Source organism: Bipolaris victoriae, assembly GCF_000527765.1.
Source record: "Bipolaris victoriae FI3 unplaced genomic scaffold scaffold_21, whole genome shotgun sequence".
Taxonomy (NCBI): Eukaryota; Fungi; Ascomycota; class Dothideomycetes; order Pleosporales; family Pleosporaceae; genus Bipolaris; species Bipolaris victoriae.
Window position 1 is genome coordinate 153,394 of NW_014575371.1, and position 26,710 is coordinate 180,103.

Genomic DNA, 26,710 nt, shown 5'->3' on the forward strand with positions numbered 1-26,710 from the left:
TCTGCTTAATAGTTTGAAATCTCAGAAGCTTGCCAGAGTTGTTTCTAAAGGCTCCTTCCTATGTAATTCGAAAAGTGCCGATAGTGCTTCAAATTTACCATAAGCGACTTGAAAAAATAAAATAAAAGGCTTGAGCATTAGATGTCTCGTTATCATAAACAGGCGGTGTTGCAATCAGGAAGCTACCACCCACGCCCACTTACAATTCACTACGTAAGACCGCAACCATCTCCAAAAGCCACCAACCTCTAAAAGTCCGCATTCCCATTTCCCCAGAACCACCTACTTCGTCTAGCCCACCCTCTTTGCCAGTAATCCCACATTCACCATGCTAATCGCACACCCCGGCCCCTTTCGCCTCCGCAGCCTCGAAAACAAGCCATGTCGTTCCCGTCTCGGCGTCTCGGCGGGATGATATCCCGTTTATCCCGGCGCCCGCCCAATAACCTCGTTCCCCAGGTACTCATGTAGTAATACACTACTGGTACCTTGCATACGTATTTAGCCCGTCCAGCCGGCCTAGCTCTAGTATTTCTTCCCTCCCCCGGGCGGGCGCGGGGAACAAAATGTACCGTCAATGATATCGTCGCGCTATGTACGCACAAGGAAAGCAAGCATCCTTAAATGGCAAACAAGGCGCAAGAATAGATTTAGAGCTTATGGGTTAAAGCACATAAGCTGTGTTGACCGCCCGTCGCTCGTAACTTTTGATCCAAGGGCATTTCTCTCGTCGCTTTTTGTTGTTTTCGTTGACACCGTGTTTTGGTGCAAAGGGACACAACTATGCGGCTCTCACGCATTGTCGCTGTCGCGGCATCGCTCGTTTACAGCGCTCTCGCTGCGAATAATGGGTTGCAGACGACCGTGGAATGGGATAATGGCTCGTTGATGATCAAAGGCGAGCGCATCATGATTATGAGTGGAGAATTCCGTACGTATAGCCCTCTTTGCCTTCCCAAGCACATAGACGAAAAAGACCAACGGAAGTCACTACTAACTACAACCCTTTTTGTCTCAAACCACAGACTACGCACGCCTCCCCGTCCCCGCCCTCTGGTCTGACGTATTCCAAAAATTCAAAGCAAACGGCATAAACACCGTAAGCATCTACTTCTTCTGGTCCTACCACTCCGCCTCACGCGGCACCTACGATTTCACCTCGCCAGCAAAAGACCTGCAGCGTCTCCTCTCCGCAGCCCAAGAAGCAGGCCTCTACGTTATCGCGCGCCCAGGCCCTTACTGCAACGCCGAAACCAACGGCGGCGGCTTCGCTCTATGGACCAGCGACGGCAGCGGCGGCAAGTACCGCACGAGCGACGCCACCTACCGCGAAACATGGTCTGAATGGGTCGCGCAAGTTGGAAGTATCATTGCGAAGAACCAGATTACAAACGGTGGACCTGTGGTGCTTACGCAGGTGGAAAATGAGTTGCAGCAGACGCGATATGTGGCTAACGATACGCTGGTGTTGTACATGGAACAGCTCAAAACTGCGTTTAAGGATGCGGGCATTGTTGTTCCGCTGACGCATAATGAGAAGGGGTTTCGGTCGAAGAGCTGGTCGTCGGACTACAAGAATGTCGGTGGCGCGATTGATGTGTATGGGTTGGATAGCTATCCTGGTGGTATGAGTTGTACGAATCTCGACACGGGGTTTAATCTGCCCAGGACGTATTATCAGTGGTTCCAGGAGGTGTCGCCGTCGCAACCAGAGTATCTGCCTGAGTTTGAGGGCGGCTGGTTTCAGCCGTGGGGCGGTTTCTTTTTTGATCAGTGTAAGGCGGAGCAGAGTCCGGAGTTTGCGGATGTGTTTTATAAGGGGTTGGTTGGGCAGAGGGCTACGTTGTTGAATCTGTATATGGTATGTTCTATCTCTATCTCATTCAGACAAGTAAATGAGATAATAGATGGTATAATAATATTGGCGACGACTAACAACTCTTACAGGCGTATGGTGGCACGAATTGGGGTCAGCTCGCTGCACCTGTCGTCTACACTTCATACGATTACAATGCGCCTCTCCGCGAGACTCGCGAGGTTCGCCCGAAATTCTCACAGTACAAACTTCTTGCTCTGTTCACACGTGTGAGCAAAGGCCTGCACAATACCTTCATGGAAGCAAACGGTACAGCGAATGCCGTCTCGAGCCCCGCCATCTGGACCTGGCAGCTTAAGAATCGCGAGTCAGATGCACGATTCTACCTTGCTGAGAATAATAATACGCGCACAAGGGATGTGACTGGATTTTCCATGACGGTCAAGACGTCCGAGGGCGATGTGACGACCCCGAGCATGCAGCTTGCCGGGCGGCAGAGTAGATGGGTTGTCACGGATTATGCGGTTGGAGATGAGACGCTGCTTTACTCTTCGGCGGAGATTGCATCGTACGGGTTGTTTGATCGCCCTGTACTTGTCTTCTACACGCGGCAAGGTCAGGTTGGTGAGTTTGCCTTCAAGTCGCGTGGTAACCTGACCTTCAAGTCGTGGGGCGCAGAGTCCGATGTTGCAAGTACACCAGTAAACGGGACATATTCTCGCTTCAGCTTTACACAAAGTAAGGGAGTGACGGTTGCCGAGTTCTCCAATGGGGTTCTGGTGTACCTTTTGGATATTCCATCGGCATGGACGTTTTTTGCACCGCCAACGACCAATGATCCCAACGTCACGCCCGATAAACAAATCCTCGTCCACGGCCCGTATCTCGTGCGGTCAGCAAGCATTACTGATGGAACTGTTGCCATAATTGGTGATAATGCAAATGCAACCTCAATAGAAGTCTACGCTGGCGCAAACGTTGAGACGATATCCTGGAACGGCCGCAAACTTGACACCACAAAGACGCCATACGGTGCTCTTACTGCAAATCTTGAAGGGACTGCAGATCGCCAAGTCACACTCCCTGCACTTTCCAACTTCAAAGCCGCAGACTCGTCACCAGAAATCCAACCCTCGTACGACGACGCCAACTGGGTTGTTGCGAACAAGACGACTACCCTTAGTCCAGTCAAGCCACTTACACTACCTGTTCTCTTCAGTAGCGATTACAAGTTTTACACGGGCGCGAAAATTTACCGTGGCTACTTTTCCGGCAAGACAGCCACCGGGTTCAACATCACAGTGCAAGGAGGCGTAGCTGCCGGATGGAATGCGTGGCTCAACGGACAACCCCTGGGATACCATGGAGGCAACGCGTCACTCACATCAACCACAGCGCAGCTGTCCTTTGGCAACGCAGCACTGTTGGACCAAGGCAATGTCCTGACAGTGATTACCGACTACACGGGCCATGATCAGACTTCCACCGGACCGGCAGGAGCCCAGAACCCCCGCGGCATCCTAGGCGCACAGCTCCTCGCTGGCAATGGAACCAAGCTACCTTTTGACCAGTGGAAGATCCAAGGAAATGCTGGTGGAGAGGAAAACCTGGATCCCGTTCGTGGCCCGATGAACGAAGGTGGTCTCTACGGCGAGCGTCTAGGCTGGCATCTCCCCGGCTTCGATACTGCATCCTGGGAGTCTGCAAGTCCAACAGTCGAGGGCGTCAAGGGCGCTGCGATACGCTGGTTTACTACTACCTTTTCGCTCAATATCGATGCTGATCTTGATGTTCCGATTGGGATTGAACTAGGGGCGCCCAAGGACACGATTGCGCGCGTCATGCTGTTTGTGAATGGATACCAGTATGGCAAGTTTGTGCCGCATATTGGACCGCAGACGCGGTTCCCGGTTCCGCCGGGTATACTCAACATGAGAGGGGAGAACACACTGAGTGTGGTTGTGTGGGCGCAGACGGACAAGGGGGCCAAGCTGGATACGTTGAGATTGGTGGAGTATGCGCGGTATGAGAGTGGGTTTGGGTTTGGCGAGATTGATGGTGAGGAGCTGCAGCCGAAGTGGGAAGATCGAAATCAGTATGCTTGAGAAAACTTGTTTCGTAAGGAGACAGTGGGAAAGAATACAGGGATTCACGGCAAACGGGGAGTTCTTGATTCCACTACTCACATGAAGTAGCACTTTGGATACCATTTGGGTCTCTTGTACATATTTTTCGTAAGCATGCAGTCGCTAGTACAAATGCAAAGTAACAGCCATAAATGCGAAGGGTCATGCTCAGTCATCCCAACTGTCCTGCACACCGTCTTCAAAGTCGAGCACCATGTCGACCCAGTTTCCGCCGCCGTACTGACATTTGCTAGGACCAATCTTCTTGAAGCCTGCTCGTTCGTAAAAGGGAATATATCGGTCTCTACAGATGAGGGCTATGCGCGTGGCGATGCCTGAGTCCTTTATTCTTTGGACGTAGCTTCGCAGTAATATAGAGCCGAGTCCCTTTCGGGCAAAGTTGGGGTGCACACAGAGCGAGTGGAGACATACAGTTTGGCCGTCTTCATTGTGGCCAGTGGAAGGTGCTAGCTGGTAGTTAGTCTTCCAGTCCTTTGGATAGTCCATTGCGTCATCGGTGACAAGAGGGGAATTCGATTTGGTGGATATAATGTGGGCGAGTAGAATGCGTTTTCGATCACTGTCGGTGGAATTTATTGAAGGAAAGGTGCGTGTCTTGAGGATCTCGCCCAGAGGCCCTGAGGTGGTGGGGTAGGCGGATGAGAAGAGGCCGCTACAAAGTTCGCCGCATGTTCGCAGACGGTAGTCGAGCTAGAAGAGGTTAGTGGGGGATTCCAAGTGGCACAGTAGGGCGAAGACGGTTGGTGGTCGAGTGTTAGCAGGGAAGGAACACAAGCGATTACCATGCAGCCACTGGCCTGTAGCACAACAACGAACATGTACACAAGACATGACGGATGGTGAAAAGGCACATGACCAAGCAGTATGCAGTGACCGTTGATCTAGGTAATGTAACGTGCACCAAGGAGAAGAAGAGGTGGGTGGCAGATGCCATACGGAGTCCAAAGGTGGTACTGGACAGATTGACACCGAAGCACACAGATACGGAAGAGTACCAAGACTAGAGGAAGAAAGGAAAGAGACGGCAATTTAGTAGAATTGACCTCACCTTTTCTCGGGAAGCGGCCTCGATGGGATCGAAAGCGGCATGCTCGAGCCAGTCGCAGTCATCGAGATCGTCGATGTTGAGCAGGGAAGAGTAGGGACGGAGACGCATTTGCCTAAGCTTTTCCTCCTGGGCAATGCTTGAGCTGCGATGGGGTACCAGACTCGACGACTGTTCCTTGGGTTCCGGGCTGGCTAGGGCGTCTGGTTCTCTGGACAGTTTGGGCATGCTCTCGAGCGTCTGTTTGTCGGCCAGCAGGTCTCGTGGCATGGTTGCTTTGGAGTATGCAGGCGGCGGCAGGTGAGCGAGCGAGCGAGAGAGAGAGTGTGAATGGCACTGCAGGACAAGTAGCAGACGGACGAGCACTGGGTGGACAGGGTGGACAGGGTGGACAGGGTGGAGAGTCCAGGCGTGGACATGTCACGGGACTCACTCACCGGCCTCGCCCCGCCTTTACTAGCGGCTCGCTTGGCCTGCCGTTGTAGATCCCCGCCATCACGTGACTCGGCTCAGGCTTAGGACATGGGCATACCGTATCCCGAAGGATTACGGGCCTCGTCCAGTTGCCGATGGGCCTGAACACGAGATGCAACCAGGTAGATTGACTCGCCCCGCATGTCCTGCACAGTGGAAACGTGTTGATTGGAGTCTGGGAAATCTTGGGTAGCTGCCAGGTGGGGGATAAGCTCGTATCCATGTATGTACTTGTCTGTGTATACTGTGTACGTCTATGTAAAGTAGTCGGTAGGGTAGCTACTACGTAGTCAGAGTAAAAGCAGTAGGGATGCGACTGCCCCGCTTCCTCTGCCCCCCATCTGCCCCCCTTGCTCCCAACGGCCAACGACGTCGTCTCAACTCATGACAAGCGGTGCTCCTTCGACTGCACGCCTTTGTCCCAGCCCGACGACGCTGGTACATGACAGGGTCACCGTCTTGCTGCCCTACTGTACGCGCTGCTCCCACTCCCACAACATGGCGGCCCTGCAGCCTGTGCCCTCTGATCGCTGATTCATCTAATCCGTCCGCCGCTGGTCTTGCGGCTCCACTGCCTTCCATTTCCTTCCAGCCTCTCTGAGACCCCAAGCCGGCAACCGTCATCCACAAAGGCCTCTGCGCCCACCAAACACCACAAAGACCCTCAAGGCCCTGCCACCGTGCTACACTCTTTGCCCGCTTCCAGACTCGCCCGCATACGCCCCAGCGCCCCTCCCCGACCCGCCATGTGAGTCCAACCCGGAGCCGTTTCTGTCCTACCACCACCACCATCACCACCTCCCACGGCCAACACTCTTCCAGGCACACTGCTAACCTGCCCTCTCTAGGCCGCGCGTCACCATATCCATCACTGCGCCCGGCACCCCCGCCGACGCAGACCTGCTGACGCTCGAACTGCCTCCCGGGAGCACCATCAAGGACCTCAAGGGCTTCATCGAGGCCGACACCAGCCTGCCCGCCGCCGCACAGAGCCTCTACCTAAACGGCCAGCCCGTCGCCATCGACACACAGACACTAGAGGATGCCGGTATCAAGGATGGTGAGATGCTGGCCGTTGTATTGCGCGCCGCACCTCGACCAAACAGGAACATGCACCAGTCGGGCAGACCAGCCCAGCCCGATCCAGAGGGTGTGCGACAACTGGTCCTCAACGACCCCCAGCAGATGAACAAGTTACGCCAGGCCGACCCGGAACTCGCCGCCGCCGTCAACGACCCCACCAGATGGAGGAATACATATGCCCAGAGGCAGCGCCAGGCAGAGGAATCAGAGCGCGAGCGCCAGAACCAAATCGCCCTGCTCAACGAGGATCCTTTCAACGTCGAGGCCCAGCGCAAGATTGAGGACATCATTCGCCAGGACCGTGTTGTTGAGAATTTGCAAAAGGCATATGACGAGAATCCAGAGGGTGAGTACTGGCATGGCTTCACATATATTGTTTTCTTAATTGTGAAATCCCTCAACTTCTTAAAAATTTATTGGTAGTATTGGCTGAACCACAAACACTGACATGATGCAGTCTTCACGCGCGTACACATGCTCTACGTCAACACCGAAGTCAACGGCGTGCCCGTCAAGGCCTTTGTCGACTCTGGCGCCCAGGCCACCATCATGTCCCCCGACTGCGCAGAGCGATGTGGTATCATGCGACTAATGGACGTCCGATATGCTGGTATGGCACGCGGTGTCGGTACAGCGCGCATCTTGGGTCGTGTTCATCATGCTGAGATCAAGATTGGAGGCGCAGTTATGCCTTGTGCCTTCACTGTCATGGAAGGCAAGGATGTCGATCTTCTCTTTGGTCTCGACATGCTGAAGCGCTACCGTGCCAAGATCGATCTTGAGAAGAATGCGCTATGCTTTGAAGGCCAGGAAGTTCCCTTTTTACATGAGTCAGAGATTCCCAGGAGCTTCGAGGAGGCCGAGTTGAATGAACCTACCGTTTCCGGACCTAATGGTGAAGAGATTGGTGCAAAGACTGGTGCTGTGCGACCCAAGGGCTCTTCGCAAGCTGGCCCCTCCAACACTGGCGCATCATCGTCATCGTCGTCTCAACCCGCACAAACCCAAACCCAGCCAACAGCGCCCAAAGCACCTGCGCCTTCTGTTTCAAACTCCAGGTTTCCCCGCGAACACGTCCAGCAGCTCACTGGCATGTTTGGCTGTTCTGAACAAGAAGCCATACAAGCCCTGGAGATGTTTGGCGGTAACGTAGAGCACGCTGCAAGTTTCCTCATTGGCGGTTAGCGCCCGACTTTGAATCAAAGATAGAAGGAAGGCATACTCGGAATCATCAACATGTCGAGGGTTTCCTAAACGACGCTTACTTGGGACCGCTATAAGCCTGTATGGCACGAGTTCTCCTGTATGGAGTTGATTCGAGGAGTGCACCTAGTTTTAAACGATCGAGTAGACGAACTCGTGGAAAAAAAATACGGCGTTGGCATGGTATAGCATAGCATATCCTGCATGTGTACTGCTAACAAGTACGATTGGAATACACAAGGGTTTCATTGAGGACAACGTGAACAACAAGTAGTGGAAAGGAAAACGGAAGAAAAAGAGATGTATGATTGAATCAAACACTTTTTTTTTAGAAAAAAAATGTGATTTTTATTAGAGCATCATGAACCCCGTGACCCAAGACACACATGTGTCTCCCTGTTATCCACTCACTCCCGCTTACTATTTACCTAATCTTGTACAAACACGGCTTCAACACCGCATTATCTGCCTCGCCCTCGCCCTCATCATCAGCACCCAAGCCCATACGCTTGCCCTTGAGTCCAAACTTGAGCCCGCCACCCCTCTGCGCCACGGCTCCCTCCTTTTGGTCTTCACGCGCATTCTTGCCCCGGCTGGGATGCGCCGCCTTGACAAACTGCATCTTGACAAACATCTTGTTGCTCAGATCAATCGCATCACCAGGCCGCTCGGGCAGCGCATCGAGCACAAACCCCCGCTTGCGCAGGACATTAACAAAAGCCGATACATCTGTTCCTTCCTTTGCGTCCTGTCCATCTACCACAACCGCCAGTTCCGCTTCATCTTCCGAATCCTCGGGCCCTTCCTCAGGCGGCTTCTCGCCCTTCTGTGCCTTCTTCTTGTTGTTCTTGGAGGCTGCAGCGAGTTTCTTGCTGTCCACCGGTTTCCTTAGTGACCCGATGGAATTGATCGGCACACCACCTTTCTTCTTGTCCACGCGGCCAAACCGCGATTTAATCTCGGACACCCAGAGCTCGCCGCGCCAGCGCAGGATACGATATGCCTCGTCGATGAAGTCGAGCCAGTTTGTGCCCATGAGGGCGAGACAGAAGATTGCGACGTCGACGCTGTTGTCCGCGAGCGGTAGGGCGGCGATGTCGGCGACGGTGACGAGGTCGGCCGAGGGTCCACTGGGCTTGGAGAGGTCGAAGGAGTGGAAGGTTAGGTTTAGGGAGTTTAGGTGCGGTTGGAGGCGATAGGAGAGCGAGGCCGTGCCACAGCCTAGGTCGGCAATTGTGCTGTGGCCTTTGAAGTCGCGGGGGAGGGGCTTTGCGTCGCCACGAGGAGGCGCGATGGAAGTGGCTTCTTGCTCGTCTTCGAAGCCTGGGCCGCGGCGTACGGCAGCCTTGTTTTGTGCTTTGCGGTCTTTGCGCTGGTCTTTGTTGCGGAGTTTGGAGCGGACGAGGATGCTGTTTACGTAGCTGTCTACGGGATTCGAGGGCCATACTTCGACTTGCTGTGCGAAACCCCGGTGGTAGTCTTCGAACATGGAAGGGTCCTCTTTGAAGAGCGAGGCGCTGTCGGCAGAGGGTTTCGTGTAGAGTGCTTCGTTTAGATGGCGGAAACGGGCGCTGGCGAGCTTGCTGCGCATAGAGCGTTGCAGCGGTGTGAGGCCCTTGGGCTCGGGCAGGAGGTTTTCGAGGGTTGGTGCCACTGGCACAGCTTTTGCTTCGGCTGCGTTCGCGGCGAGGAGTTTGTCGGCTTTGGACTCCTTCTTGCGCTTCTTCTTGTCGCGTTTCGACTCGCCATCGGTAGCTGTACTCTTTTCTTCAGAGGCCTTTACAGGAGAAGGCTTCACTTCTTCTTCTGCTTGTTCTGATTCCTTTGTGCCATTCTCATCCTGCTGTTTATCTTTGTTGCCTCCAGCCTTTCCCCTCTTCCTCTTCTTCCCACGCTTCTCCTGTGTCGCATCATCTGCCTCTACTGCGCCATCTGCCTCCGCTGTCTTACTCTGCTTGACCTCTCCACTCTTACCACTCGTTATGCTCTCCCATTTTTCCGCCAAATTATCCACATTGACCTCCTTCTCTTCGCGCCTTTCCTTGCGCTTCTGCGCCTTCTTTCCAGGTTTAGTCTGATCCTTTGGCTTGGGCGCTTCGACCTGCGTCTTGACCTGCGCGGAGACGTTCCATCCGGGTACCGCGAACATATTTCCGAGGGTATATAGGCAGTATCCGGTGTAGGTGTTTTGTCAATGGAACGTTGGACAAAAAAAAGTTCCCGGCGTAGCTCGAAATTTTGGGCGGCGGAAGGTTTGGCCGGCATGTGGGGCTTTCGCGCGGAGTTGCTTACCCACTAGTTTTGAACGTGAATGTGGACATGGGTATTTACAGTTCTCACAACATCAAAGTATATGTAAATCGCACGACATGTGATCGGAAAACTAGGCTCTCCGTGAGCACCTGGGGATATGCGACAAAATACTGTTCGCTGTTTCGCGAGCCATCATGAAACATCCATTCCACTTGCATTCCTCAATATGCCACTCGCATCTCTTATTACATTCGGGTCACCAGAGCCACTAGCAAATCACGACAGAAGAAACGATGTAAAAGAATGTATGGTAAAGATGACATTATACTTGAATCTCGTCTCATCGACAAGGTAGATAACATCATGTAGCCGTACCATAAACTATAGGCAGACGTGATCTCACCCACTGGTTCCCCCATTGACATATGCACATTCTTCCTTCCCTCCTCTCGTTTCCCGAAAACATGGGGAAAAGCCCCTCAAGACATTTACAAAGATACCAGGCTTAAAAAGTAGAGTTTTGAGAAAAGAATAAACTCCGGCCCAGCGCCAAACCGCTCTAATGATGATCAAATAAAAAGGATGTGATGACGAATTCAAAATGTTACTTTTTGTTCGGCGACAATCAGTCACCTACACACCCATTATTCTTGGTGATGTGGTTGCTGCGAGATACCCTGCTCCTTCTCCTCAATACTCTCGCTCTCTCTTGGGACAGCGAAGCTCTTGCGGACAAGCATGTCAGCCTTTGTCTTGGTCATGAGCGCATCGCGGATGTCCTGCTTGCTTCGCGCCATCCAGCCGCTGTAGTTCTTGTGGCTGAGCGGCCAGATGGGCATGTTGCCATCGCGGCGCATGTATTCGCGAGCAACAGGTGGCGGCTGAGAAGTGATGTAGTCAATGTCCATTTCTAGTTCTTCGCAGAAGGCTTCGAGGGGCAGATCGTTAACGTCGTGGCCGAAGGGGTTCTCAATTTCGCGACCAATGGCGGAGAGACCGATGCTAGTAAACTGGGTTAGCAAATGTAAAGCGAGTAAACGTATATGGATGGAACTTACATGATGTATGCTGCGAAGATACAGCCGGGAATAGTGATCCAGCGGAGACTATCCCACAGTTGGAAAGGCAACATCATGACGTAGACCCAGGTGATTTGAGAAATGGCGATCGAATAGGCAATAGGCAGAGGGGTTTGCAGGACACGGTCCATACCGATAAGGGCTTCATTGAGCTGGACAATGCTGGTAATGGCTTGGTTTTGGTACAAACCAATAGTCAGGGTTTCGTTTTCGATGAGGCTGTGGACATAGGCGGAGATGTGGTTGAGAATTTCGAGCGACAAGTTACCGAGAGGCTTCTTGGAGCGCTTGATCCTCTTGCGGGGGTTGGACTCGGCAAAGGTGACACCGAGATATTCACCAACGGCCTTCAACTTCTTCTTATCAGCGGGAGCGGGGATGTCGACTTCGGCAGCACGAGCAAAGGTATCAAGGAACTCAACACGATCGCGGAGATCGGGGTAGTCGATACCAGGCTCAAACCGAAGCCTGTGCTTGATGGAGCAGGCATATGCGTTGAGCAGATTGAGGGCAGACAGCTTGTTAAGCAAGTCTTCCTTACCAAGCTCGCCCTCGCGCTCCTTGGTGTGGATCCAGATTGTCCTTGCCAGGTTCTGGCTGACGAAGATAAGTTGACTCCAGTACTTGCGACCTTCAGTGTAGCGCTCATAAGCAGTGCTCGTGCGGAAAGAAATGGCCAGACCAACGACGAAACCAAGGACAGTGAGAAGCAAGTTGCTGACAACGAGAGGATAGACGAATTGTGAAATGCAGGTGATTGCAGTCGCCCAGATAGTAATAACGATGAGTGGCAAGATCATCTTGGGAAAGACGGAACCATGCATTCGCATGAAATATGGCCATTTGCTGTGTTTGGCCATGTCACGAGGTCCAACCTGAACACTACTGTTAGCCCAATTGTAAACACAATCAATGGAACGCGCTGCTCACAAAGTAGTCCTCGGCATCAAGGCTGCCAGTGGTCTGGCGCCTTGAAGGAACTTGGTAGGTGACAGCACGGTGTCGCCATGATCGTGGGGACATTGGTCCGTCATCGACATCATTCCCGGCTGAAGTAGGTCGGATTTCCAAGTTGTCCGGACGAAGCGTCTTGGACGTCGAAGTCGTTGACGGCGCCATTGTGTCGGCAAGACGGTCGAGAGATCAGCGCGCAACCGGCCAGCAGTTGAAGTAGATGGTGTGTTAGGGCCGGGCCAGCGAAGTGGTCAATGCTATAGCGAGGGGCGAGAGAGCCAGATCAAAAAAGGGCCCACTAAATATTCGAGGTGTAGAGAGTGACACGAGTCAAAGAAGCGATGGAAAGAGTGGAAAGAACGTGTGGAGGGAACGTTCTGAATAAGAGGAGCAACAAGGCAAAAGGACGGATCAAGTCGGAGTAGGGATCAAGCAGCGTGTACTTAAATATAAAACGCGGCGTATACGAAAAATGGCAGCGATGGCAGCATCTGCACAAAATGCTTTGCGTAACCCAGTGGCGCCCACGGGGATTCGCTCCCGCGGGTCCTGGCACCGGCCATGGATGGTCAGACATGCGATGGCGAGGCCGGTTGGCATGCAGGGGCCGTTTTGCACAGTGTGCCCCTGAGCCAAGGCGGCGGCGGCTGGCCAATTGCGCGGGGGATGCTGGTGGGGGCCTTTCGTAAAGAATGCTCAGTCGCCTCAAGGTGCAAGGGGTGCGACGCGGAGCACTGTTTCATGAAACGTATGTTGACCGTGCCAAGTACGCCACTGGCGCTCTCTCTTGGTGTTGGGGAGTTGGCATCTTCTGGTTATGTGCTGGCTGCTCTGTTGCCACTTGGCGCCGATTGCCGTGTCTCTGTTGCAGCAATCGTTGCGATCGTGGGGTGGGTTCTCAGCATCCTTGATACTGCATGACTGTGGTCGCGTGTGATGGCCATGGTGCGGACAATGGCATGTTGGATCGACGTGCGTTACACATGTGTCAGGACCGATGATGGACGTGAGTGTCCGTGAGTGTCAATGGGTGTCAGTTAGCAGGTGGAGTGGCAGGATTGGATGCAGAAGGCGAGGTCTGGACAGTCTCGTGCCGAACCGAGGGTCGCCCTTGCCCCTGACGCCGCCCAGCCAATAACAGCCTGCCCCTTTGACTCAGCAGCCAAATGCCTCGTCAGCATCGGGGCACAAGCATGGACATGCCTCGTCTGTCTGCCATTTCTAGATTGCCATGGACATGGCTGTGGCGTTCTAGCTCCCACACTATTTCCAGCGCCTCCCTTGCCCTACCCGACACTATCGGGAATACCGCCATGTTCCACGACACTGTCCCATGCCTGACACGGCATATATCTCAGGAACCTCGTCGGCACGTTGGTAGCAGAACCCATCGTGTGCCTTCCCGCGATCCCTCCGTCCCCACAGCTCGGCGGCATAAGTAACGTTGAACGACAGAAAAGGAAAAGAAGCAGAGAGAAGAAAAAAAACCACGCACCGAACATGCTTCAGTCAACTAATCTCCGAGCCCTTCGTCTCCACACCCAGCTATGACCCGTGAACGACCAAGAACATGCCCATTCTAAACCTGGAGTCCTGCCCCATCTGCCATCTACGTATTATCGCATCTGGATCCTCCTCATTTCTGCTCGCCCCCTCTCCAGCTCCACCGCTAGTCCTCTGGTCCTAAAAGTCACTCCGTCAACGCATATCCGCACGCGCTTGATTCTCTCGAGCAGCGTGCGGTACAGCCTTGCTCTCATATCTCTCCCATCCGTCGCACCCCAGATCTTGTCCCAAACATCCACCAGTTCGTTTCGTAAGCGCTCCGTCTCAGCCTCATCAGAGAGAGAAGAGGAAGAAGAGTCTGCTATTACCAGCGTATCCCCGTCACTTTCGTCGCCCCATTGACTCCCCAATGCCGTGCGTGCGCGTGGAACCACGTTCAGGATGACTTCGTCCACGCAGTCTATACGCCGGTTGCTGCGCATCTTATCCGGGCCGTTGTCAAACATGTGCTTGAGAGCCGCACATATAGCCCAGCTTGTCATTTCGCCATGCGTTGCTGCTGCTGCTGCTGCTGACCCTGACCCATTCGATATCGTAGATCCAACCGGCCGAACATCCACCCACAGCCGCTCAATATCCGCGTAGGACCGTGTAAAAGAAAAGAGTCTAGTGCTGCTGCTTCCCCCCTTGACATCACTCTCCATCCACGCATTGAAAAAGCTGACCATCCAACTCCAGCCTTCCATGATCTTGCTAGTCCAGCTCTGCCCCCTCTCTTCCTCTATTCTCCGCGCACTCCCGTCCGCCGGCCTAACAAATGGCACAGCAAGCCAAGTAAAGTAATGCGCGTTGCTCTGTACCAGACAATCCAGTCGCGTAGCCAGCTGCCCCGCCTGCCGGGCCTTGCCGGCTATCTGCATCATCTCTTGATGGATCTGGCGATTGCTCGCCAAAACACTCGCGCACGTGCTCGGCATCGCTCGCGACGATACAAAACATCGACTGCTGTCCGCGCTAGGCTGATGCGCCTGCCGTACCAGGTACCAATTGGCCGCTGTTTGTGTGTCTTGACCACTAGGGAGGGGCTCAGTTGGCATAAGCATCTCCGTGTAGATCATGTCCCGCAGTTCGCGGGGAAGCTCCAAGAACTGCATTGGCATCGTGAATAAATTCGCAATGGGTCCTTGCTGTGTTCTCGTATCAGGCGTTGATCTGTCGCTCGCGCTGGCGCGCGCGCGCGTACCTTGACCTGTCGGCGCGCCGGAACTAGATCGCTGCCTAGCCCTCTTCCCTCTTAACAATCGATAGAGACTCGGGTTGAGCCCTTTCAATTCAAACTTCTTTTCAAACAATGCTAAAAGAACGTCTCTTGCCAATTGCCAACTCTGTAGAAAACCCTTCTAGGCGTGCCTGACGATTGTTTCAGGCACGCAGGTACTCCCCGCATCAGCATGCCACAGGCGCGATGCTATTGTGTTCGAGACGGGTTTCAAAAAATGGAGGGAGGAAGCTGATCCTAAACTAAAACAGGGCACGCCCGACCGGTTCAAGCAATGCTCAGAAAGTATATATGGCCGGTGTTCGCTTACAAAAAACCAATACAGCTTTTTTTTTCTTGCGAGATAGTTGGCAAAAGGTAATGGAGCTTCGGGTTTCCAATCCTCATATAAAACAAGTCAGCCCTCCCCGGGTTCTTGGCACCCAAGTCACCGGATTGGCCGTGACTCGGCCCCATCGGTCTAATACAGACGGGCCATTGATCATTAGTAACATTGTCCAGGCGCAAAGACCTAATCTTCTGTAAATCCTTCTAAATCAGTAATGTAGTATAAACATAAGATATAAACGGTCCCTTTCTTTACCCCTCGCTGCGCTTTCCACCGAGACCAAACTTTTTGCCCTTTCATCACACTTCAGTCGGCTGACGAAGCACGTGTAATCACAACAAAAAAACAAAAAAAACATTGACAACGGACACGCGCTCGTAGCAAGTAAAATTTTTATTCGACGATAAGAAAAATATGCTAGCACCTCATAAGCGCCAGCAGTACGTTGCGCAATACTAAATCAAGCAGACAAATATCACGTTAACACTATGCCTCCAACAAGAGGCAGTGACAGAGGTGACTGGGTCAGAGAGAGTTGCGAAGCGAAGTGTTTCTCTGACGGTTAGAGAAGAAAGAGTATCACGTTAACCTGCCATTTTCAAAGCAGGACAGAGGTGACTAGAGTGGGGTTTTTTTATGACTCCGTAGGAGCAGGAGCAGCCTCTGAGGGTTGCGTAGGAGCAGGAGCCTCTGCAGCGAGGGCCTGGAAGCCTTCGGTTGTGATGTTGACAGCACCAGCTTGTACGAGCTATACCCTGTTAGCATTTTGTTCCCCGAATAGCGTCTTCGGGGACTTACAGCACGGCTCAGATCATCGATTAGATCCTCTGGGTCCTCAATGCCAACGCATAGCCTAATAATGTCTTCAGGCATGTTCCTCTCCTTCCTCGTCTTCTCATCAATGCTTGCATGACTCATGCGGCAAGGCATGCTGATGAGCGAGTTCACACATCCAAAGCTTACACTAATACCCCAGAGCCTCGCGCTCTCGACAATACGTTCACTAACGGTAACATCACCTGTTTCAAAGGATAGCACAGCGCCAGCGCCACGTGCCATACTCCAGTGCAAGTCGTACTGCGGGTGCGACTTTAGGCCTGGGTAGCGGACCTTGAAGCCGTGCGACTCGAGGAAAGTGGCGATGCGCATGGCATTCTCCTGCTGCTTCTCCATACGAACACCTAGAGTCTTGATACCGCGAAGAAGCAGCCAGGAATCAAAGGGCGACAGGCCACATCCTGAAGCGTTGATGGTGAAGTAGAGTCGATCTCCTAGAGCAGAGTCGTTGACGGCGATGACACCAGCCATGAGGTCGTGGTGGCCAGAGAGGTACTTGGTGCCAGACTCATAGACAATGTCAGAGCCAAGGTCGAGCGGATTCAACAGCATGGGCGACATCATGGTGTTGTCGACTGCAACAATGGCAGTGGGGTTCGCGGCGTGGGCGATGTTGGCAATAGTGGGGATGTCGCAGATCTTGATCAATGGGTTCGTTGGTGTCTCGAGGAGCACCATGGCCGTCTTGTTGTTCACGACTTCGCGCACCTTTTCGGGATTCGTGGTATCGACGTGGTGCACTATTATGCCACCGTGTGTCGAGAGATATTTCAGCAGTCTGTTTGTGCCGCCGTACAGGTCATCGCCGGTGATGACTTCGTCGCCAGGTCGTAGGAGGCGGGTGATGACGTCGAGAGCGCCCATGCCCGACGATACGACGAGCGCGCGGTTTGCACTCATAATCTTGGCCAGATGTCGCTCGAGATGTGTGCGTGTGGGATTGCCTGAGCGTGTGTAGTCATATTCGCCGCCGCCGCCGCTTGCAGACTCTTGTTTGAACGTGGCAGACTGTGAGTGTTAGCTGTGGCTCAAACGCAACTGTCCTTATCCATAGCAACGTGTTGGCTTACCTGGTAGATGGGAACGGAGCTGGCATTGTACTGGTCACTGCTTTCCGTGTACACCAGCTCCGTCATCAGTGCATACTTCCTGCCATTACGGGGCGAGCTGGGTGCCGGCGAGGGCGGTAGGTTGTGGCCGTCAATGTCGAGCGGAAGGGCAGCCTTGCCGCTGGCGTTGACCTTTTTGGAGCTCTCTCCAGCCATGGTAAGTATTGTGCGTCCGCGTTGCGGACTGGAAGGAAGATTGAGTGGCGTAGGGCTCACAAGATCTGTGATGCGCGTCGAGGGAATGACGAAATGCAAGTGTTGAAGTACAGAGGAGGTCTAGTGCAGCAACAATGGACGCAATTCGCAGACTTTAAGCTTTCGGGAGCGTGAGTCCAAACATCAAAAGCATCAAACGGCACTTCCACAGGCCGTCTGCAAGGCACTCTAGTCCTGGCCTGTGGGGAGTCACCGCTGGAATTGCGCCATCGAGGGCAAATCGGCACTTTTCCCTCGCTCCGAACATCGCCCGCACGGTTCCGCACCGGAGCAACATGGGAGGGGGGGCATTTACCCCAGATTGAGATAACGAATCCACCACCTCAAGCATTCACAAAATAGCCACTCGCTGGCCCCCGAGCTATGCAAATGCCTTTGTATTACTTCGACGCACGGGTATAACTGCTTCGACCAATTTAAGCCTACACGAACGAATACAATCATTGCCACACGACATGCAGTACGCCCGAACCTGTCCGCCAAGACAAATGCCAGTGCTGAAGATACGACCATAAACGCCACGAATGCCCGCTCGTCATGAAACAACCCAATCCAGAGTCTGAAAACTTAAACCGCCCTCGTTTGCGCCAATTTATCGCGGGTTGATTGCAGGAAATCCCTTCCTCACATGAAGGTTCATCTTGAGTTCGAAGATACCTTCTTCCGTTCCGCAGTATAGTGTTCGCCCATCCTGGCTCATGGCCAGACCCGCTGTGCGCACACCCAAACGTGGATCGTGAGATAGGCGGTTCGGGCGGCGGATACCAAGGTTCATTTCATACGAATCTGCTAAAGTCTGGCTAGCACGCGCGTTTCGGAGACGTTCACGTGCTTGTGTTAGTTGACGAATTCGACGAAGTTCGTTACGTAGTTCAGGCACAGTAGCGTTGCTTTCAGTAGTAGATGGATGTGATGTCGTATTACGGTTCGCAGCCCGTGTCTGCTCAGCGGCAAGCACCTCCTCGACTGTGCGCCACGCTTCATCAGTGGATGCCATCAATTCGCTAGTCATACGACGTGCTTGTGCCGGCACTGGGTTTGGCGACCGCGTAATGCCAGAATCGGTAATGTTCGTAAGTGTTACTGGCGCGTTGATCGTGCCTTCATTAATTGAGACAATGACAGAGGCCTGGCGTCGAGGCGTTGTACGCTCATGGAACCAGCGGGGAGCATGATTCTGACCCGTCCTCTCAGACATGAACTGAGCCATAGCTTCGGCAACTTCTCTAGCCGTAGGTTCTCTACATTATGTTAGCCCAATTATTTCGATGACAATGGTTACACAACATACGGCACAGCGTCTAATGGCCCAGAAGCCGTGTAATTGATACTTCGGGGTGTTATTTCTTGCTCACGTGACTCTTCTCGTTGTCGGTGACTTGTTCGTAACGCACTGAGAACTTGTCTTTCGCGCGCTGTCAAGCCAAGAGGATCATTATCTGACTCAACGACACCCAGCCGGCGATGTAGCCTCTGGCGCTCGGAATCAGCCTCGAAATTGTACCTGTTTGTGACTGTTACAGTCGTTGTACTTCCTTCAGTGTCGAGTGCACGACGATATCTCCGAATAAAGTCTGCTTCCCGACGCAGCTCATGCATCTCTGGGCTAAGGGTCAAGTCGAAATCCGCTAGCTCCACGCTCTCTAGGCCTTCTTCTTTTGGATCCAATGTGACTATTTGTTTGACCTTCAGACCAGCTCGCAAATCAGCGATGCATACTCTGCCTTGATCTTCGCTCCATACGAGAAAGTCCCATGGCGCAGGCGAGAAGTGCATTGTTCGTACTGCACCGGGCCCAGCCCGAGTATCAGGTCGCGTGGAACTGAGCAACTGCAAAATGGCTTCTTCTCCATACTCGACTATCTTCAGAAGTTCAACATCAAACACGGTAATGTATCCACACTCTGACCCAACTGCACAAAGACGGCCAGACGGTGACCACGCCGTAGTAAAATAACCATCTGCATGCGAGTTTGCAGGCCGGTATAGGGTCACGTGCTTGAGTAGCTCCCACTCCGGCGGAGTCGATTGTATCCACCCTTCCGCCACCTTATTCTCAGACTTTTGTGATTTTGTTCTCTCAAAAAAGTACCCGATGGGTGCATCACCCACAGCCACCAACATTTGTCCATCTGGAGATATTGAAGCATGGTTCATCGCAAAGGGCAAGTCGAGCACCGCAAGTTCCAGATTCTGTGTGAGCGAGTATATGCGCACCGTCTTGTCGTTGTTGGTGAGTACCGCCACGACTTCATCCTCACCACCGCTCTCCCCGGGCATCTTGTGTATCGATATTGAGTTGACAATGTCGGAACCAATCTTCTCGAGACGTATGTGCGACGCAGCACCCAGAAGGGGTGGCCGAGACAGGCGGTGTTCGAACTCCAGAGGCAATGAGGCATCGACGTCGGATGGGTCTGTAGGAGGGAAGCCCGTCACCTTGATGGCGGCAAAATTGCCGTGCTCCTCTCCTCCGACACAGACATAGCCGTATCCAGATGCAGTGCAGCGTGCTTCCCAGGGTAGCGTCGTTACGTGTGCTTGTGTTCGTGTAGCTGCATTCAGACAGTAGACGGCCGCGCCGCTCGCATAGTAGAGAAGGTCAGGCTCGGGACACGAGATAAAGTGGCGCAATTGATAATGTCTATAAATGTTAGATTTCCACGGGGAGTTGGACGCCGTACAGTGCTCACGCGATGGGTATCTTTGTAGGATAGTAGGCTTTCTGAGCCAGCACAAAAGTATCCGTGTCTCGATTCCTGCTGCTGTTAGAAAAAGAAAAATAGAGAAAGACAGGCTCAAATACACACAGAATGTCATCGACTGCCATAATTCTGCGGTCAGGTGGCAGAGGGTTGCATGTCTCCGTGTCTGGCTAATAAGTGAGCGGAGCTGGTGAGGCTCGGCGGTACGAGGCGCTTTACGTCACAGGATGCTTGGGCGCGTGAATGTAGGAAGTAGATGGAGGAGATAATAATAATTTTCAGGTAAGAATGCTGTGCTGAGACTGTTTCCTATCAGAAGGCGTCTTGGTCGAGGGGTTGGAAATAGGGTGCAGTGCAAATGGACGTAAGGGTGGCAGTGTTTCGAGGTGCTCCGGGCGTCACCATCGACAAGCATCTCCCCCACACGCGCACGCATGCGCCAAGCCTTCCGCACTGGGACAGTCGTTAATGTCACCACCACAGGGCCGTTGTGGCGGCAGGGCCAATTGTGGAATGGCAAAAAATACGCCTTTCGCCTCCCCTTCCGGGTTTATGTCGCGTCGTACAATATTTCGCTACTATTCGGAAGCACAGACATTTACAGCGGAACCTCGGCGGGCAATCCAGCACCAAAACGAGCTAGAACCTTCTCCGAGAATTTTGTCTATCGTCAAAGCTTCCATCACTACATCATATAATCCACCCACCCTCCCACCCATCCACTCTACACCCAATTTTTTCGTCGCCTGCATCCAATTCCGCAGCGTCTTACACAAGTCACAATGCTGTCCTCAAGGTTATCACGGAATGTAAGTAATTGTGCAATTGAACGAATAATCATTGTTGAAGCATTTTCTGACCTCATCGCAGTTTTTGCCTCGTGCGGCTTCGGCGGCGAGACGCACTCCCGCATTCAGGGCTCCGGCCATGTTTGCGCGAGGATATGCCGAGGGCGGCGACGAGAAGGTAAAGGGCTCTGTCATTGGTATTGATCTGGGTACCACCAACTCTGCCGTCGCTGTCATGGAGGGCAAAGTTCCCCGCATCATTGAGAACTCTGAGGGTATGTTGTAAACGTCATTTTGACTCCGACTGCAATACTAATAAAACTTTTTACAGGTGGTCGTACAACACCATCAGTCGTTGGTTTCACAAAGGAAGGCGAGCGTCTTGTCGGTATTGCCGCCAAGCGTCAGGCTGTCGTCAACCCAGAGAACACTCTCTTTGCCACCAAGCGTCTCATCGGTCGCAAGTTCACAGATGCTGAGGTCCAGCGTGACATCAAGCAAGTCCCATACAAGATCGTCCAGCACACCAACGGTGATGCCTGGCTCGAGGCTCAAGGACAGAAGTACTCGCCTTCTCAGGTTGGTGGTTTCGTCCTTGGAAAGATGAAGGAGACTGCCGAAGCCTACATGGGCAAGAACGTCAAGAACGCCGTCGTCACCGTCCCCGCCTACTTCAACGACTCTCAGCGTCAAGCTACCAAGGACGCTGGTCAGATCGCCGGTCTCAATGTTCTCCGTGTCGTCAACGAACCCACTGCTGCTGCTCTCGCCTATGGTCTCGACAAGGCCACCGACAACGTCGTAGCTGTCTACGATCTTGGTGGTGGTACTTTCGATATCTCCATCCTTGAGATCCAGTCCGGTGTCTTTGAGGTCAAGTCCACCAACGGTGACACTCATCTCGGTGGTGAAGACTTCGATATTACCCTCGTTCGCCACCTCGTCGACCAGTTCAAGAAGGAGCAGGGCATTGACCTGAACAACGACCGCATGGCTATTCAGCGTATCCGTGAGGCTGCCGAGAAGGCCAAGATTGAGCTGTCTTCTTCATCGCAGACTGACATTAACCTGCCTTTCATCACTGCCGACGCTTCCGGTCCCAAGCACATCAACACCAAGCTGACCCGCGCTCAGCTTGAGAAGATGATGGATCCTCTTATTAGCCGCACCGTTGAGCCTGTCCGCAAGGCCCTCAAGGACGCCAACCTGAAGCCCACTGATATCTCCGAGGTCATCCTCGTTGGTGGCATGACCCGTATGCCCAAGGTCACTGAGTCCGTGAAGAGCATCTTCGGTCGCGACCCCGCCAAGTCTGTCAACCCTGACGAGGCTGTTGCCATTGGCGCTGCTATCCAGGGTGCTGTGCTTGCTGGTGAGGTCACTGACCTTCTTCTGCTCGACGTTACTCCTCTCTCGCTCGGTATCGAGACCCTTGGTGGAGTTTTCACCCGTTTGATCAACCGTAACACCACCATCCCCACCAAGAAGTCCCAGGTTTTCTCCACTGCAGCCGACTTCCAGAGCGCTGTCGAGATCAAGGTCTACCAGGGTGAGCGTGAGCTCGTCCGCGACAACAAGCTCCTCGGAAACTTCCAGCTTGTTGGCATTCCTCCGGCCCACCGCGGTGTGCCTCAAATCGAAGTTACCTTCGACATTGATGCTGACTCCATTGTCCACGTTCACGCCAAGGACAAGTCTACCAACAAGGACCAATCCATCACCATTGCCTCTGGTTCCGGTCTTTCCGAGTCCGAGATTGAGAGCATGGTCAGGGACTCTGAGCAGTATGCCGAGCAGGACAAGGAGCGCAAGAACGCCATTGAGGCTGCCAACCGCGCCGACAGCGTCGTTAACGACACTGAGAAGGCCCTAAAGGAGTTCGAGGACCGTCTTGACAAGACTGAGGCCGAGAAGATCAAGGAGAAGATTGCCTCCATGCGCGAGTTTATCTCCCAGAGCCAGTCTGGCGAGGGTACTGCCACTGCCGCCGAGATCAAGGAGAAGACCGACGAACTCCAGAACGCTTCTCTGAGCCTGTTTGACCAGATGCACAAGGCCCGCTCTGAGAGCCAAAACCAGAGCGAGCAGTCTCAACAGCCCGAGGGTGAAGGCGAGAAGAAGCAGTAAGCGCTTCAATCGTTTGCCTGGGTTTTGTGTTTTCCGTTCGTGTCTCTTCACGTCTAAAAGCAGGCGTCTTGCATTCGGCCACGGCTGGTCTGTCAGGTCTACATGTGTAGACTTCTATATACCTCTCCGTGTTTGAGCATCTGTGTATCATATTTGACGATTTCTCTTCTCACATTAGCGTTTGTTTTACTACTACGGATCTTTGGTTCATGTCGGAATAACGAAAGGGTGATATCCTCTGGCGAACAAAAGATATATGGGATGGATGATGACGTAATCCATGGCGGAGCCAACGAGTGTACCATAGCCTGGAGTTGCGAGATGGTAGCGCTCAGCTAACTTCTCCGCTCTAAATCAATGATTGAAATGTTCACATACATGTCTCAAACTTGAATTGTTGGGTGAAGAATTTTTGGTTCTACTCATTTTCTTCATTTGCCGTTCCCACTTCCTGTCCTTGGCCGCATACGACTTGTCCAATAAATGTAAGATTTACAATCACGACCCCACCATATACGTATTATTCAGGAGAGCCTGGTACTTTTTCCGAGGCTGCCTGCTTCCGCTTCTCTAAAATACTTTTTGTACTATACATATCTGTTATCAAAAGGTTCAGTTTTCCTCAATTCCACCCATATATTTGTACACAGTTCGTGTTGATACTCCAATAAACCTGATATCTTTTCTTGCCCGCCCGCTGTATATCGGAGAGAACTTTGACGTCAACGGAAGGGGGTGTGGATTGAAGAAGCCTCTATTACACACACACAGACATTCTAAATCACTGTAATATTACGGACACGAGACTCCTTGGATCTATTTACAGTGCACGATACAAATATACTGTCCAAATCCAAGCCCAAAATGACCGAAGCGACGCACCACCCTCTCTCTGGCTTATGGCAGCCCACACAACTACAAAGGCTACATTACGGTCCAGATTCAGTAACGAAGCATCTGGTTGCCTGCCTCCCAAAGACATTCAGCAAGGCCTTTATCATTACGGGTACTTCGCTGGCTAGCAAGACTCCCTTGGTGAAGCAAGTCGAAGAGCTCTTGGGAGAAAAACATGCCGGGACGTTCAGCAGGATTGGCGAACATGCACCTATTGCCGAGCTTGATGAAGCGACCGAGCTAGTGAAAAAAGATGCAACTATCGACACTATCATCTCCATTGGCGGTGGAAGTCCCATCGATAGCGCCAAAGCCATCAGCTATCGTTTCCACGAAAAGACTGGAAAATTTCTGTATCATATCACTATCCCCACCACTCTGGGTGCAGCTGAATGCACCTTCATAGCAGGCTACACAGCAGCCGATGGAGTGAAGATAGGCGTCAGAGCAAAAGAGCTTGTCCCAAGCGTCGTCATCTATGACTCCACATTTGCTCTATACACACCGGAGCGATTATGGACGAGCACTGGCATACGCGCCATGGACCATGCTGTGGAAATACTTTACCACCCCACCGCTTCCGAGATCCCCGCGCGATGGCTGGCGTTGCAGAGCGCAGCGATTTTATTCGAGGCATTGCTCAAGTACAAACAAGATCCCAAGGACGAGGATAATATTACCAAGCTCCAACTGGCTGCTTATGGATCGCTAGGTTTTATAGGGTACAACCTCGTAGGCGGCATTGGACTCTCTCACGCCCTAGGCTACGCCCTTGGTTCTCCGTACAGCATACCGCATGGCATTACGTCCTGCCTTACGCTCGGTCATGTTGTCAAGCTGAAGGCCCAAGATCCCGCTGCTGCAGAGCAAATTGCCCGTCTTCTTCCGTTTATTGGTGAAAGTGCTTCTGGAGACACCAAGGTGGATGCGGAAGTTGTCGGAGATAGGATTTTGAAGCTGGTCAAGGACTTGGGATTGGATAATGATCTGAGTAACTACAAGGTTGGCAGAGATCAGATTCCTATTATCATGGAAAGAGCGACGGGTGGGATGAAGGACGGTCCTGTTTATGATGCTGTCGAGGGTTTGGTGAAAGGGTTGTTTGCGTGACCTATTGGATAAAGGGATTGATCGGCTCGCTAGGTGGGAAACGGGACGGCCATGATGAGATGGATGATTTCTATCAAAGCCAGTTTCATAGCAGATGACTTGTCATGTGTATGCAAGCAAGGAACTTTAACTCAAAGCGAATTGTTTATGAGCAGAGACTATCCAGGGGCTGATGTTGATTAGGTTGCTCCAGGCTTTCATATCGCCCGCTTCTTTTCGACATCTACTACAAATCACCCTCTGTTGTATCAGCCTTGCCCCGGCTCTTATGCCCGAAATGGGTTATAGTTCACTAGTTATATAGTCTGTGGTGTTCAGTCATGAACTAGGTACGCGTTTTGGTCCGGCTACTGGCAGTTGGCAGGCTTCTGGAACAGGGAAGCACTCGGTCACAGTATGCCAAGGCAAGACAGTGTTTTAATGGCCGAGACACAGAGTTTAGAATATTGGCATATACGGGCAAGCCAGGCTGTGAATGGAAGAAAGAGGCATCGCGTCAGTGCACATGAGGGTAACTTTGGCGCTACGGCACAGCGCTCGGACCAATGACGCTACACCTGCCTTACGCCCCATTGCCGTCATGCTTGGAACATGATGCTCACCTGCAGGCACAGACGATCACCCTTCCAAACGGCCCGTCTGCGTCAGACACGAGACTGATGAACCACTCGGTCAAGGATCTGGTGTGCCCAGATCCTTTTGGTCCGCTTACCCCAACTTTTACCATTTATAGCTGAGGGTCAAGTCTCCCAGATATCACCCTTCTACTAGCCAACTCGCCAGGCATCATGGCAGACACGCTCGCCGAGTCTGCGGTTGTTCAAGATACTACTTTACCAGAGATTCCAGCTATTGTCGAACCCGATGTAGATGCGGACGAGCGTGGGCGCCTGAAGCGACGTAGGCAATCCTCTCAGCACTCCCCTCGCCGAGCCTCCTCCCCCTCTCGCGGCCATGATCGCAACAGCGGCTCGCGTTACCGAACCCACTACCGCAAGCATCACCGTCCATCTTCCCCCACATTATCCATCTCCCCACCCACTTCTGTAGAGAAGAAACTCAGACGGCGCAGTGACGCCGAACCCGACCATACATTCAGGGGCCGAGCACGCAACAGAAGCATTGATCGAGGAAGAACCCGAAGTCCGCTTTTCGAGGACGAAGATGCATGTGTAGAGAGCGATGAAGATGTCAAGAGGTTCAGGAAGAGAAGTGCACCGCCTAGCAGGCGCCGAGTGGATGAAGCAGATTTGGCAGCGGAGATTAGGCGACAGAGGAGTTATCCTAACCTTTACAAAGTGGACAGGAGGGACTCCAAGGTTGAGGATGAACGGCACATGCAAGTGGGGATTGTGGGTTCTACAGAAGTTGCAGCAGCGCCCCACGCGAATGATGACCGGCGACACTAGTACATACTTCTACATACGTCTGGCCTAGTCGCCCAGTATTACGGTGTGCACTAGCATAGTCTACGATGGTGCTGGGGTTGTATGTTACATTTCCTATCCATAAGAGGAGAGCGCAGCACGGAGTAGAATTTGGTCAGCGTATTTGGCAGAAGATGTTTTTTTCTTCTTCTAAATTATTTCCTCACTGGCATACGTACATATCGCTAAGTTATTACAACGTCCCTATTCGATTCCCATGGAAGCTTACATAATCGCATTGTGGCTGTGCATGTGGTGAGGTCAAGAGACGTGGCGCCTGCAAACAGCCATCTTGGTAGTAGTACATACTACATAGACAGAGTGACTGTC

General features: G+C 52.7%; 12 protein-coding genes across 12 annotated transcripts; 5 read left to right on the forward strand and 7 right to left on the reverse strand.

Moving 5' to 3' along the window:
• Nucleotides 1-783: 783 nt before the first annotated feature.
• On the forward strand, nucleotides 784-3,921 carry COCVIDRAFT_24544 (glycoside hydrolase family 35 protein; the record flags this gene model as incomplete). The annotated part of the gene is made up of 3 exons (XM_014703570.1): nucleotides 784-931; nucleotides 1,026-1,861; nucleotides 1,948-3,921. The coding sequence occupies 3 exons, from the start codon at nucleotides 784-786 to the stop codon at nucleotides 3,919-3,921; spliced, it is 2,958 nt and encodes a 985-aa protein (XP_014559056.1).
• Nucleotides 3,922-4,110: 189 nt separating this feature from the next.
• COCVIDRAFT_92862 (hypothetical protein) lies at nucleotides 4,111-5,236 on the reverse strand (the record flags this gene model as incomplete). The annotated part of the gene is made up of 2 exons (XM_014703622.1): nucleotides 4,111-4,653; nucleotides 5,012-5,236. 2 exons carry the CDS (start codon nucleotides 5,234-5,236, stop codon nucleotides 4,111-4,113), a joined length of 768 nt encoding a protein of 255 aa, XP_014559108.1.
• A 528-nt stretch (nucleotides 5,237-5,764) lies between these two features.
• Nucleotides 5,765-6,106, reverse strand: COCVIDRAFT_92707 (hypothetical protein; the record flags this gene model as incomplete). Its single annotated transcript, XM_014703623.1, has 1 exon — nucleotides 5,765-6,106. The coding sequence occupies one exon, from the start codon at nucleotides 6,104-6,106 to the stop codon at nucleotides 5,765-5,767; it is 342 nt and encodes a 113-aa protein (XP_014559109.1).
• Nucleotides 6,107-8,192: 2,086 nt separating this feature from the next.
• Nucleotides 8,193-9,917, reverse strand: COCVIDRAFT_92800 (hypothetical protein; the record flags this gene model as incomplete). The annotated part of the gene is made up of 1 exon (XM_014703624.1): nucleotides 8,193-9,917. One exon carries the CDS (start codon nucleotides 9,915-9,917, stop codon nucleotides 8,193-8,195), a length of 1,725 nt encoding a protein of 574 aa, XP_014559110.1.
• A 748-nt stretch (nucleotides 9,918-10,665) lies between these two features.
• On the reverse strand, nucleotides 10,666-12,123 carry COCVIDRAFT_24548 (hypothetical protein; the record flags this gene model as incomplete). Its single annotated transcript, XM_014703571.1, has 3 exons — nucleotides 10,666-11,023; nucleotides 11,080-11,975; nucleotides 12,031-12,123. 3 exons carry the CDS (start codon nucleotides 12,121-12,123, stop codon nucleotides 10,666-10,668), a joined length of 1,347 nt encoding a protein of 448 aa, XP_014559057.1.
• A 492-nt stretch (nucleotides 12,124-12,615) lies between these two features.
• COCVIDRAFT_13929 (hypothetical protein) lies at nucleotides 12,616-13,496 on the forward strand (the record flags this gene model as incomplete). Its single annotated transcript, XM_014703541.1, has 2 exons — nucleotides 12,616-12,944; nucleotides 13,310-13,496. 2 exons carry the CDS (start codon nucleotides 12,616-12,618, stop codon nucleotides 13,494-13,496), a joined length of 516 nt encoding a protein of 171 aa, XP_014559027.1.
• Nucleotides 13,497-13,670: 174 nt separating this feature from the next.
• On the reverse strand, nucleotides 13,671-14,714 carry COCVIDRAFT_92896 (hypothetical protein; the record flags this gene model as incomplete). Its single annotated transcript, XM_014703625.1, has 1 exon — nucleotides 13,671-14,714. The coding sequence occupies one exon, from the start codon at nucleotides 14,712-14,714 to the stop codon at nucleotides 13,671-13,673; it is 1,044 nt and encodes a 347-aa protein (XP_014559111.1).
• Nucleotides 14,715-15,801: 1,087 nt separating this feature from the next.
• COCVIDRAFT_35646 (hypothetical protein) lies at nucleotides 15,802-17,269 on the reverse strand (the record flags this gene model as incomplete). Its single annotated transcript, XM_014703626.1, has 3 exons — nucleotides 15,802-15,915; nucleotides 15,966-17,012; nucleotides 17,075-17,269. 3 exons carry the CDS (start codon nucleotides 17,267-17,269, stop codon nucleotides 15,802-15,804), a joined length of 1,356 nt encoding a protein of 451 aa, XP_014559112.1.
• A 652-nt stretch (nucleotides 17,270-17,921) lies between these two features.
• COCVIDRAFT_92726 (hypothetical protein) lies at nucleotides 17,922-20,159 on the reverse strand (the record flags this gene model as incomplete). Its single annotated transcript, XM_014703627.1, has 3 exons — nucleotides 17,922-18,570; nucleotides 18,621-19,973; nucleotides 20,023-20,159. The coding sequence occupies 3 exons, from the start codon at nucleotides 20,157-20,159 to the stop codon at nucleotides 17,922-17,924; spliced, it is 2,139 nt and encodes a 712-aa protein (XP_014559113.1).
• A 657-nt stretch (nucleotides 20,160-20,816) lies between these two features.
• Nucleotides 20,817-22,949, forward strand: COCVIDRAFT_13932 (hypothetical protein; the record flags this gene model as incomplete). The annotated part of the gene is made up of 3 exons (XM_014703542.1): nucleotides 20,817-20,843; nucleotides 20,905-21,097; nucleotides 21,154-22,949. 3 exons carry the CDS (start codon nucleotides 20,817-20,819, stop codon nucleotides 22,947-22,949), a joined length of 2,016 nt encoding a protein of 671 aa, XP_014559028.1.
• An 864-nt stretch (nucleotides 22,950-23,813) lies between these two features.
• On the forward strand, nucleotides 23,814-24,953 carry COCVIDRAFT_24553 (hypothetical protein; the record flags this gene model as incomplete). The annotated part of the gene is made up of 1 exon (XM_014703572.1): nucleotides 23,814-24,953. The coding sequence occupies one exon, from the start codon at nucleotides 23,814-23,816 to the stop codon at nucleotides 24,951-24,953; it is 1,140 nt and encodes a 379-aa protein (XP_014559058.1).
• Nucleotides 24,954-25,741: 788 nt separating this feature from the next.
• Nucleotides 25,742-26,362, forward strand: COCVIDRAFT_92720 (hypothetical protein; the record flags this gene model as incomplete). Its single annotated transcript, XM_014703628.1, has 1 exon — nucleotides 25,742-26,362. The coding sequence occupies one exon, from the start codon at nucleotides 25,742-25,744 to the stop codon at nucleotides 26,360-26,362; it is 621 nt and encodes a 206-aa protein (XP_014559114.1).
• Between the last annotated feature and the right edge of the window lie 348 nt (nucleotides 26,363-26,710).